General features: G+C 53.8%; 5 protein-coding genes across 5 annotated transcripts; 3 read left to right on the top strand and 2 right to left on the bottom strand.

Annotated features, from left to right (window-relative positions):
• Positions 1 to 260: 260 nt before the first annotated feature.
• QC761_505470 (uncharacterized protein) lies at positions 261 to 2045 on the top strand (the record flags this gene model as incomplete). Its single annotated transcript, XM_062879770.1, has 1 exon — positions 261 to 2045. One exon carries the CDS (start codon positions 261 to 263, stop codon positions 2043 to 2045), a length of 1785 nt encoding a protein of 594 aa, XP_062730935.1.
• A 995-nt stretch (positions 2046 to 3040) lies between these two features.
• Positions 3041 to 5545, top strand: STR2 (Cystathionine gamma-synthase). The gene is made up of 3 exons (XM_062879769.1): positions 3041 to 3531; positions 3613 to 3707; positions 3802 to 5545. Exons 1-3 carry the CDS (start codon positions 3484 to 3486, stop codon positions 5459 to 5461), a joined length of 1803 nt encoding a protein of 600 aa, XP_062730934.1. The 5' UTR covers positions 3041 to 3483; the 3' UTR covers positions 5462 to 5545.
• On the bottom strand, positions 5439 to 8009 carry QC761_505450 (uncharacterized protein). The gene is made up of 4 exons (XM_062879768.1): positions 6344 to 8009; positions 6099 to 6260; positions 5846 to 5983; positions 5439 to 5785 (listed from the first exon to the last, which is right to left on the bottom strand). Exons 1-4 carry the CDS (start codon positions 7215 to 7217, stop codon positions 5634 to 5636), a joined length of 1326 nt encoding a protein of 441 aa, XP_062730933.1. The 5' UTR covers positions 7218 to 8009; the 3' UTR covers positions 5439 to 5633.
• Positions 6710 to 10001, top strand: QC761_505440 (uncharacterized protein). Its single transcript, XM_062879767.1, has 3 exons — positions 6710 to 8151; positions 8218 to 9622; positions 9684 to 10001. The coding sequence occupies exons 1-3, from the start codon at positions 8036 to 8038 to the stop codon at positions 9813 to 9815; spliced, it is 1653 nt and encodes a 550-aa protein (XP_062730932.1). The 5' UTR covers positions 6710 to 8035; the 3' UTR covers positions 9816 to 10001.
• ATG4 (Cysteine protease atg4) lies at positions 9849 to 11622 on the bottom strand (the record flags this gene model as incomplete). Its single annotated transcript, XM_062879766.1, has 4 exons — positions 9849 to 10400; positions 10464 to 10688; positions 10736 to 10904; positions 10974 to 11622. The coding sequence occupies 4 exons, from the start codon at positions 11620 to 11622 to the stop codon at positions 10013 to 10015; spliced, it is 1431 nt and encodes a 476-aa protein (XP_062730931.1). The 3' UTR covers positions 9849 to 10012.
• Positions 11623 to 12006: the final 384 nt, after the last annotated feature.

Raw genomic sequence — 12006 nt, 5'->3', positions numbered from 1 at the left:
GCTTGGATACCAGCTCACAGAACAATCCCTGCCATCTTGCCTCGTCACGCCACAGCGCCCTGAACACCACAGCATCACACCCCCAAGGCTGTTTTGGGCACGCAGTTCGACCGTTTGCCGGCCTATTGCTGCCGCCGTCGCGTTGCACCACCACACTCATCACACAGGGCTCCTTGTCATTGTGCTCTTGCCGAAGGCTGCTGCCTTTCCGCTGAGGCACAACCGCCCTGGATCCCCTCACCCCTTCTCCCCCGTGTAAAATGCCCCAACTCCCTTTCCTCGAGGTGGAGGACCTCTCCTCATCGTTGTCTTTCTATTCCGCCATTGTTGAACCACTGGGCCTCCGACATATCAGCACAGAGCGCGGGCACTTCCCGTCGGTTACATTTGGCAATTCAGAACGGGATCCAGTTTTCCAGCTCCGCCAGGTGGTCGCAAGCAGAGACCGGCCCCTGAGGCGCTCACGCATAGCGGTCAGCGCTCCCTCGCCGGGCGCGGCTGACGAAGCCTTTGAGTTTGCATTTCGGGCTAATCCCGATCTTCGGGACACATCATACTTGCGCCACCCTGCCGAGGCCTACCCGGCGGCCAGTGGCGCGTCTGCCCACCGGGCGACAACGCACAGTGGCGGGACCCGCGTGGTTATAAGTGACTTGGATTGCAACATCATGGAGATTGTGTACCAGCCCCCTCTCGACTACCCTCCATACTACAGCGGCTCGACTGTCCGGCGCACACGGTCAACCGACGAAGAAGCAGGCCGTATATTGACCTGGAATTTCGACGTGGCAGGCTCGTCACGACCCGCCCCTGCTGGTGCCAGTTCTGCGTACAGCGGCCCACCCCGGGCTGATCCACGACGCTCGCTGAGCTACCACGACTACGAAGAAGAAGAATTAGAGATCGGAGACTACAACGACGAGGACGACCACCACGGCGACGACCACGACGTGAGAAGGCCTCCTCCCCCCGCGGCAGGATTGAAGCGCAGTGTCACGACGGGCACTTCCAACTACAAACCGGCTGCCTCGGCCAGGGAGAACTCCACCGGACTAAGTGCCGGCGCTGTGGTCGGAACTTTGCTCGGGGTTGCTGGCGTTGCCGCCGGAGCTGCTCTCACCTACAACATGGTCAGGGGCGACCGCACCCGTGCTTCGGCGCACGACGACTATGATGCCCCCCCTTTCAGCCGCCGCTCCACCTTCCCGGACAAGTATGACAGCTATTTGGATCGCAAAGGCCGGTATTTGGACACGGAGCGGCCCGCGGATAAGGGGCAGTATTCTGACGAGTATGGTTCCGGTCTCGATTATCGGAGGCAAGGGCCAGACTACGTTGCTCGATATACCCAAGTCACCTCGCCGAAGAGCAGAGATGTGGATGGCGCCTATGACGATGCGCGGGGCCGTCACTCAATACCTCGTTCGCGGGCTTCTGTACGCCCACGCAGTGAAGCATCCAACAACCGCGAGCCATATCTTCTCGGGGAGCCCGAGTACCGCGGTTATGTGAGCTCCAAGTCCTCCAAACATCCGCCCATTGTCCAACGTGGGTATACGTATGATGGCCCAGAACGGGATAGCTACGTGTCTTCGCGCAGCCAAAGGTCCAGTAATACGCTCCGCGCATCGCCGGCGGATGCTTATCTGCCGTCATCACATCCTGTCTCGCACTCAAAATCGGGCAGTCGTGTAACCACAACAACATACAAGGTTAGCGACAATCCTCGAGGATACAGCCGGGAGGAGATTTATGGCTCAGCCCGTCACATCCCATTCTCAGATAGCCGGGCTTCTCCGTATACGTCGGCGCGCGACCCGCTCCTCGCAAGTGGGAGGGCACCGCCGTATCTCTCAGCTCGCGAGGCCACCTACCCCCGCGATAATCGAGCTGGTGCATACTATTCAGCCCGCCATGCGCCACTTCCCCGGAGCAGTGGAAGAAGCAGTCGCGCTCGCTATGGGGAGGACGACGACGATGATGATGCTGACAGCATTGCGCCCAGCGATAGCATTAGCTGTGTTGGAAGCCGGAGGAGTCGTTAATGACGATATCTGATTTAGAGCATATAGGCGACGCATATTGGCTACCTACTCTTTCGAACGGGTGAGAGCATGCTAGTTTGGCACAGAGCGATCTGTATGATGATTTCACTTTCTTTTACTGCTCTCTTTTTATATTTTTTGTTTGGCTTTTTCAGGCAGGCATCACGTGCTGGGAGCAGCTAAATCATGGCGGAGATGGATACATGCAAAGATTACTGGTTGGGGGAACAAGTGCATTGGGTCATGACATTTTCAGGGTGGAACAAAGAAACGGATGGTGGACATATGTAAGCTAGAGTTAATGAACCGGGCAGGATAGGGCCTGGATCTAAATTGGATGTACTGGCCATGCTTACAAAGTGGTCGCGGTGGTCCGACTTGGTGTGAATATGGCACTTGACTGCTACAACGGTGGACCGCTGCCAATCACCACCGGCTTCGGCGGCGTCGGGAGCTCGTACCCGTAACTACCAACCGTCTACGGGAGCCATCCGGGCCCGGGAGTGCCGCAAAACTGGGACCCCTGTCATCCGAAATATGCAGACATATATATAGGCCGAACATTTTGTTGTCATAGCACGGGCAGAATCAAACAGTTGGTTGCCGCCGGTATACCACTTGCAACCTTGTTAAAGTGTTCTATTGAGACTCTCTCTCACTTCTAGTCCTTTACCAATCCTTGTGTCCTTTGATGACTGGGAGGTTTGAGGTGTAGGTGGCAAGAGTGGGGCACGTTCCGGAAAGGTGGGGGTCGCTGTCCACAAAGCTTCATTGACACCATTTGGCATGGCAAGCACACTTGGTCACTGCCCACTGACATAGCGGCACCAGACAGTGCTTCTTTCTGCTCTGGTTTGGTGTTGAATGCCATGTGTTTCGCTGGTAGTGGCGGGAGGGAAGAGGGATACAAGCTGGTTACCCGTAAGGCATGTAGACACATCCAAGAAATCAGGAAGCCGGTAGAAAAAAATGACTCCGTTTTTTGCCTCCGATACTCGGAATATAATGTGCAACTGTTCGCTTTGATAGTCCAACCGACGCCATCCCACGCAGTTTCTGGCGGCATAGTTAAGACGATGGACCGGATACAGGGACGTGGAACATTCCATTAGTATAAAATAAAATTTCATAATTGGTCAATTTTGGACGTCGGAAACGTGGGTACACCCATCCACTCTGCACCCACCACACATCTCTACCTTGGACTGTTTTAGTGTACCATCCCCGTTGACAGTATCTGTACCACCAATCGAGCTCGACCATTTCCTCTCCTGTCTAGAAACTTGGGGAATCTCTCGCTGATTTCGGCGTAGACCACCTCATAACAGACGCCATCTTATCACGCTCTGCGTGCTGTCGAAGCCGAGGACAGAGAGATTGCAAAGTTAGGAGCGCAACAACTGAGTCAAAACTGTGACTCTACGCTTCTTGAGATACAATGCCCGCCTTCAACCTCGGCGAGTCTATCCCGCCGCACACGGAGCATGTAAGCATCTTTATGGTCACTCTTATTGTTTAAACATGTTCGGTCTCGGTGGCTAACCACAACATCTTGATGATTGCTTAGGCGGTGAGTGTGTCACTACCAACGTGGAGAGCAAATGTTGGTTATGAAGAAGGAGAGGACTGGGTTGTTGGCAGTATGACCACTGGTTACCCTCGGTATGTCACTTGCTTCATCTTTTCTGCTCGCACCATTCACTTTCAAAGGTCTTGATCATGTGCCATGATACTAAAACGGCAATCTATTCTCCAGCTTCTTCATCCACAGGAGCATCCAAGCTTTTGCCAAAGACATTCTGGAGAAAACTGGGCGGAAAGGGCTGGTTGCTTTTCTGTTCCCAACTCGTCAGGTTGCTGCCCGGTGTGTGAGCTTTGTCAAATTACGCGCTCCCCCTGCCATCGTGTCATCTCTTGAAGTTCTGCATCTGGTTCTTGACCCGGCAAACCCGCAGTCCAAGGCTCTTCGGGGGCTATCTCCCTCTATCTCGGTCGTCATCTGCTCTCCCGAGGGTTTCAGTTTTCTGAAGCAGTATTGGCAGCACACGGGCGATGGTGTCTCTAGCCGCAGGGCAGAGTTCTGTCACAGTCTCTTCAAGGATGGTCTGTTGCGTGTGGATGAATCCCCCAAGAACACGGCCGCGCCCATGAGCCCAAAGCCATGCAGAGGACCAAAGCGTTACCAACGAGGGAGCTCTCTCGACGCAGGAAAGCCATCAACCACATCCCAAACGTCAACAACCGTCCCTGACAGAGAGGAGACGTTGCAATTCTTGGAGGAGCGCTTCGGTCGGAACCTGGATGTTTCTTTTGTTGAGCCCGCCAAATCGGCCATCAAACGGCGAATTGCCGGGGCGCTCAGAAGTGATCGTGAACTAACAGCTAGCCCGGTGCCCGAAAAGGAGATGGAATCCAATACCCGTGGTGTTGTCAACCTCCGCGAGGACGACATCTATCTTTTCCCAGCCGGCATGAACGCCATCTTTAATGCTCACCGTGCCCTTCTTGGAGCGCGTGGAGGTCTCAAGTCGGTCAACTTCGGGTTCCCTTACGTTGACACCCTCAAGATTCTCGAGAAGTTTGGCCCTGGATGCGTCTTCTACGGCAATGCGTCCGAGGCCGACCTTGACCACCTCGAAGCTCGGCTGAAAGCAGGGGAGCGCTTCCTGGGGCTCTTTTGTGAATTCCCGGGCAATCCGCTCCTCACTTGCCCCAATCTTGCCCGCATCCGCGAGATGGCCGACAAGTACGACTTTGCCGTCGTGGTGGACGAAACAATCGGGACCTTTGCCAACATCAACGTTCTCCCCTTCGCCGATATCGTCGTCTCTAGCTTGACCAAGATCTTCTCGGGTGACTGCAACGTCATGGGAGGCAGTGCCATCTTTAACCCAAACAGTCGATACTACTCTGCGTTAAAAGACTTTGCCCGCACGGGGTACGAGGACACATACTGGCCCGAGGATGTCATGTTCATGGAGCGAAATAGCCGGGACTTTGCGTCTCGGATTGAACGGATCAACGCCAACGCTGAGGCCATCTGTGATGTGTTTCGTGAGAACAAGCTCATCAAGGCGGTATTTTACCCGCGTGATAACGAGTCCAGCGCCAACTACGAAGCCTGCAAGGTTCCTGGTGGAGGGTACGGCGGGTTGATCTCGGTCGTGTTCCACCGGAAGGAGCAGGCTGTTGCATTTTATGATGCTGTTGACACAGCCAAGGGGCCAAGCCTGGGAACCAACTTCACGTTGACATCCCCCTATGTGCTTTTGGCTCACTATCAAGAGTTGGAATGGGCGTCGCAATTTGGTGTTGACCCTGATCTGATCCGCATCAGCGTCGGGTTGGAGGACACTGCTGATATTGTAAAGGTGTTTCAAGCTGCATTGCATGTAGCAGAGCACGGCTCGCAATAGGCAGTTCCGTGTAGAACGCATAGAATTTGAAAGCAACATCAACCAAAGTCCCCGTAATGCTACCATACCCAATTCGCTCAAAACTCCTGCTGAGGTATCACTGTGTCTGACTTTATGTACAGCTTCCATTAGGTAAATTATCCCTTCCTTTTTTTCTTCCCTTGCACAGGGATCACATCACAATACACGGCGGCTGTGCACCTTCCACGTACAAATCGCCCAGGAGCTCCTTTCGCCGCTCGTCCTCGTTGTTCCTCTGCTTCTCCTTGGTCTCCTTTGGAAACCACCTTTCCAAGTATCGAACGAGCTCCATATCGATATGTGCTGTGTGGAAGGTTAGCGATCAGGATTCATGAAACAGCGGGATTGAAAGAGACAACGTACTTTCGTTGGCCCGTTGAATCACATCGGCTCGACATAGCGGGCAGAAGCGCTTTTGCCTGTTTTGCATCTTGATCATGCACCGGATGCAAAACAAATGGTCGCAGTCCAGTCGGATGGGCAGCCAACATATGGAGAGGCCTGTGTGAGATAGAGAGAGGGAGGTCAGTATCGAAGACATTACATTGGTTCTCTCCTGGCCTCAGCACCGAGACACAGCCCACTCGCTAGGCTGCACAACATATGCGTCACTTACAGACAATGCACGTGTAGTCCACGACTTGTGGGACAAGGCTGATGACGTCTCGAGACAGCTGGGCGCAGATGTCCTTGGATATGGTCTCGGAGATGAAGTGTGCCGAGTTCATGACTTTTGGAAAAGTCTTTTTCACCCCCAGGGACGTTCTCTTGTCGAATTCTACAGCAAAAGGGGGAGCGGATTAGTCTAGTGGACGGCTTGAAGATGGGACGAGTGGCACCCTGAGCATTCCGAGAGCCTACTTTTGATTATTTTTGTTATGGCTGTCTGATTCAGTTCCTGGAACTGCAAGTTCTGCAGCAGCGTGGCATTCAACGAGAGGAAGTGTTGGAAGGCGACAGCGCTGGACTTGATCTTGAACTTCTGCGGCAGCTGGCGCTTGCCCACCTCTTCTTGGAACCAGACGAGTTGCTTGCGAGCTCTGTCGCTGCTGCGAGCACCGCCGGAAACCTCGTTGGTGGAGAAGAAGACCTCGGCTGAGAGGTAGAGGTCCAGAATCTCGCGCCAGCGATACAGATCTGACCGGGAGAAGTCGATGACTGGTTTTCGCGGTCTGGCTACTTGTGCGATCTCGTTTCCAATCACGTGGATGTTTTCGATCATGGCAACCCGCTCCTTGTCCTGGAGAGTATCCAACTCATTGACATCCTGCTGGAGGACACTGAAAAAGCGAGCATCGGCATCCAACGGGACGTCAACCCACTCGCCGTCACTGGTTTGTTGCTGGCGATGGCTACACGGGGGCGCAGAGTCATGTGTCAAGGCCGATGGTCCAGGTTCTGTGCTGGCGGAAGAGGTGGGAGATAGAGATACTGGTGATTCTGGCAGCGAGTCGACTTCTGTTTTCTGATCCAGAGGTTGAGCACTTGTAGTGGCTGGACGCACAACCAGTTTGGGTCTCAGGAGCTGGGAGTCGTCCGACTCTAGGCGGTATTCGGCGTTTCGCTCAGCTACCAGCTTTTGTAACGTGTCCGGATCATAGCCATTGTTTATCAGCTCCTCCCGCACCTTACCAAGGATCTTTTTGAGCTGACGATAGGGAACCGCCTTGTCTACCCAGTGTCTTGGATAGGTCTCAGCCTCCAAGGCCTCCTTGAAGGCGTGGCCGAATTTCATCGTAATGTTACCACTGACCTGGCTGGCTTAAAATGTAACTGCGAGGATGGCATGTGCATGGCGGGACAAGGCGCTCGGTATGCTTCTCAGGGTGCCGAATTTGCAGTCGCGGGTCAAGATGGGGCGGGAGGGGATTTATAGGTAATGTTGCTTCTCGGTGAAGGTGGTTCAAGACGAGGTGACAGACGGCCAGACCCAGCCAAAGCGCGGAAGCCAAGGATAGGACACCTGGTAGTGGTTGCTTGGCCTCTCCCCTAGCCAATTCCCCACGGTCAACGTGACAAAATGGGTGGCGGTTGCAGTCTGTCAAGCAAGAGGTTTGTAATGGCGCCTTTGAGCAGCGGCCAAACGTTCGGAGCGTTCAAGCTAGCGAAAAGAAGGAATCAGACGGAACTGAGCGTGTTCATCTCTCCTTTTCTCAACCCGTAAACAACCCTGAACCCTGAACCCCTCAACGCTCGTCCGACCTCGCCATGTATCCGTGAAAAGTCTAGATGCACCGCTTATTTTGTGGTGGGCATTGAGACACATCCCACTTTTCCCAATCGGGATTTCGTCGTCATTTGGCCCTGTAGGTTTGTGGTGATGGGTCAGCCCACCAGAATGGTCTCCATCAAGATTTCCAACAGTAGCCCCGCCCCCGCCATGACCCCACTAAAATGTTGGCAGCATGACAAGCATAAACGTCTCTGGAAGGACCCTCGGACCCCTACTTCCCAGGAGCATCGAACATGCACATGCTTCTTGATTCATCACTTTCTTCAGCGGACGTGTAGAACCCTGAGCACCCAACTATCAAAACACCCTTTATTGTACGAATGGGAGCTGACCAATCCACACCTCGGGGTGCCAGTCATGCGGCCACCACCGTCACCCAGCAGAAAACATGCTATTATGAAGTTCTAGGGGTTGATCGTCAGGTGCCGGACGAAGAGTGAGAGAGACTCCCTGCTCCCGTACAAGATGAATGTAGTCTGACTTTGAGGCCTTTTGGATGTAGAATTCGGAGGGCCTACAAGAAAAAGGCGTTGGAGCTGCATCCCGATCGCAACTACCACGATACCGAGAACGCGACGCGGAAGTTTGCCGAGCTACAAACAGCATACGAAATACTATCGGACCCCCAGGAACGAGCTTGGTACGACTCGCATCGAGATGCTATCCTCAGGGGTGATGACGAAGTGGCTGGGGGTGCGCCTGGCGGACAGGACCCCGGCAATCACACCTCGGCGAATGCTGTCTTTGCACTGATGAGTCGATTCAATTCCAGCGTACCGATGGATGACAGCCCGCGTGGTTTCTTTGGGATATTGAACGTCTTCTTCGAACAGCTTGCCGCAGAAGAAGCTGCAGCCTGCGAGTGGGACGGAACCACCCCCACACACTACCCACCGTTTGGCAAAGCGGAAGACGACTACAACACTGTGGGCAAGTCGTTTTATAATGTGTGGTCAAGCTTCTCGACGAGGAAATCCTTTCAGTGGAAGGATGTGCACCATCTTGCGCACGCACCAGACAGGAGGATCCGTCGCTTGATGGAAAAGGAGAACAAGAAGCTCCGCGATGAGGGCATCAGAGAATTCAACGATGCGGTCCTCTCTTTGGTTGCGTTTGTCAAGAAAAGAGATCCCCGTTATGTTCCCAACACACAGTCTGAGGCGGAACGGCAGCAGGTCCTTCGCAATTCCGCGGCAGCCCAGGCGGCCCGGTCGCGAGCAGCGCACCAGGAAAAGATGGCCGAGTACGTGGTGCCAGACTGGGCGCAGCCGAAAGAACGCCAAGACTACGAGGGCGAGTTTTCCATGTCGGAAGAAGAGTCCGAGGTTGAGGAGATCGAATGCGTGGTGTGCAACAAGACGTTTAGGAGTGAGAAACAGTTCGAGGCTCACGAAAAGAGCAAGAAACATATCAAGGCAGTACAGCAGTTGAAAAGACAGATGAGAAAGGAAAACATGCACTTCGATCTAAATCCTCAAGATTCACCAGGGGTATCTACGCCGCAGTCTCCACAGCCAGAGCAGGACGCGCAAGTCATCCAGAGAGAGAGGGACATGACCAACACAGCACCGCTGGCCTCTGAGGACGGGAGGACCGGAGCAGAAAAGCAAGGGCCCGTCGAGCAGGATAATGATCAAGAACAGAGCACACAGTCATCGTCGAGTCCAGAAGATGACGAGTATGCACCACGTTCCACGGTGGAAGAGCGCATTGTCAACGGGGCAGGAGCCACCAAGAAGGTGTCACAGCCACAAGCAGACGATAGCGGAGACTTGGCAGATTCTACAGCTGCGAGCGTTGCCAACCTCACACTCAGCGAACCGGCGCCAGGTAAAAAGGTTGGTAAGGCGAAACTGAAGCGAGAAAAGAAAGCAGCTCGGCAGGCAGAGTCACAAATCCAGGATTCGGTAGGTTTCTGTGTATTGCAAAGCTCAATAATGATATTCTATGCTGACTGCTGGGCTTCAGCTACAATGTGTGGTATGTAAAGAGGCATTCACAAGCAAGAACAAGCTCTTCGACCACATCAAAGAACTCAACCATGCAGCTCCGGTCTCTGCCACGCCTGGTAAATCTGCAAAACAGAAGAGAAAGAAATAATCACCATCCCGGTGCGTATATCAGCTAGTGCTTTGCATCATCTAATCGAGCAGAGTGTCCTCGATTCTCAAACATCATAGCGGGGAGAAGGTTTTCTTGAGAGTCCCCTAACCTGGGCATGCACACCGCGGCGTTGACAACGCCCCTTTCCCCAAAACTACTTGTTGCCATATCCCAAAATATTACCTTCAAACAAGTCATAAGTCAAGCACCGTATCTGTGTCGTCCTCGTCACTCAGTGTCTCCACCTCATCAATCGCTCCAGCTCGACCGAAACCCATCCCGTGCTCCGGGTCATGAGGCGAGACATTGATGATGGCCTTGCCCTGAACATGCTTGACAGAGCTCTTCCACAGATCCCAATCATCCTCATCCTTGATGAGAAAGCCAATGAGCATGCTAGGGTCCATGTCTTCTACGTGGAGATGCCGCAATCGTCGGGTGTGGCAGGAGTCCAATTCTTCTATGGTATAGTCGTTCGGATTCTCTCGATAAGGAAGCGCTGGCCGTGGGTGATGGGGATCGAGGTAAAAGAGCCATTGCCCCTGAGCACCGATGAAGTAGTGGGATGATGACGGGCGTCCGCTGTAGTGTGTTAGACGGAGGCTAGAGAGCATGAATATGCAAGGTGCATCAGGACTTGCTTACCCAGCAATACCAATGGCTTGTGGCAATTGTAAGGTAGATATGAGCGCTTCATGGTAGATTGGGTTGATCTTGTCAATTCCCAGCCTCGTAGATACCAGAATTAATGTCGGGTGAAAGTGGTTGCCGTCAGGGTTCGCGGTTGACATGAAGTTGTCCTCATATACTTCAGGAAGATCTCGTGTCAGGTACACTCGCAGGGAGCTATCGTGCTTCTTGGCCAGAGCCCTGTTGTTTGTTAGAGCCAAGTTTCCATCCAGAGAAGGGTCACGTACTGGATGCACCGTGCCGTCGCAGATGGGCCAAACCACTCTCCAGGGTACTTTCCACAAGCAGCTGCACCATGGTTCACAAAGTTCTGTATGGAATATGGAGCACGAGGATCATCTGCGAATAGGCACACGATTTCGCGTTCGATGTCAGGGTTCGTCGTTCGTCTCCAAGCTGCACAAGAAAGACGATATCAGCAACAGTTCGCACACACAATAGCAAGCATGGCCGGAGATTCCTTACCACGTCCTGCACGGCTGATCAACATTGCATTGGCCAACAAGCTCTGCCCAGACCTGATCATGCATCCCCAGCCCGTATCTGATGAAAAGCCGGTCTGGTCCCCGAAAGAAGTCTTGAATCGCATGGTGAAGGACAAGGCTGCGGCCGCTTTCGGGTCAGTCGAGCGAGGAATTTCTTCGAATCCGGTACGATATGTCATCCATATGCGGGACTCGAAATCATCGAGAAAGGCCGGGGGCCAGCCGCCATCTTGACCGGGCTCTTCGTACGCAAGAGCTGAATCAAAACTGCTGGCAACGGAGAGAGGAGGTGTTTCGGGCACTTGTAGCTGGTGCTGACCACTAGCCGCAACGGGGATTGGGGTATTCACCGGCACTCCCGCCTTCTCTGTGGCTCTTCGTGGCTCCGATTCCACGCCTGCCCCAGGCTCGGGTACTATAGCGGGAAGAGTGGCATCTGCGGGTGGTGTGCTGGTGGTGAGCGTAGGGGGTGTGCCGTATTCTTTTGTATCGAGGAGATATGAGCAACCCAAACACCACACTGGTTCGTTGCTGCTTCGATCATTGGTAGGCTCTGGGTCCCAGATTCTCTGCAAGATGCGTCGGCCTACACGGCTGACCTCGGCCCCGGCGGATATCGCTGCCTCCATCGCAGTCGCGATCTTGGGTGATGTTTCCGAGACGGCCGATTGCCAGTTGTTGCTGCCTGAGCGCATCGACTTCATCGGATTTGGTGAAGCTATAACAAAGCAGAGAAGCGGAAAAGAATACGGTCGCGGCAGTGATTTTCAATGTGGTTCAAAACAAGGTGGAAGTTAATGCCGGCCTGCTAGAAGCCCTGTCCTCCTGATCGGATGGATCCTGTGAGCTTCTTGAGGACACCAGCTACACCGTAGCGCGAACTAACAAAGAAGGGCACGCAGTGTCACTGCGCAGGAGATAAGATAGCTCTAGCAATGGCCCAAAGGCAAAGAACAGATGCAGTTGGCGAAAAAAACGATATGGGACGGAGCAGCACAGGGAGCAGCACGGCA

This window comes from Podospora bellae-mahoneyi, chromosome 5 (genome assembly GCF_035222275.1).
Source record: "Podospora bellae-mahoneyi strain CBS 112042 chromosome 5, whole genome shotgun sequence".
Classification (NCBI taxonomy): Eukaryota; Fungi; Ascomycota; class Sordariomycetes; order Sordariales; family Podosporaceae; genus Podospora; species Podospora bellae-mahoneyi.
The sequence above is the reverse complement of the archived record's forward strand: the minus strand, read 5'-3'. Positions and strand labels throughout refer to the sequence as shown.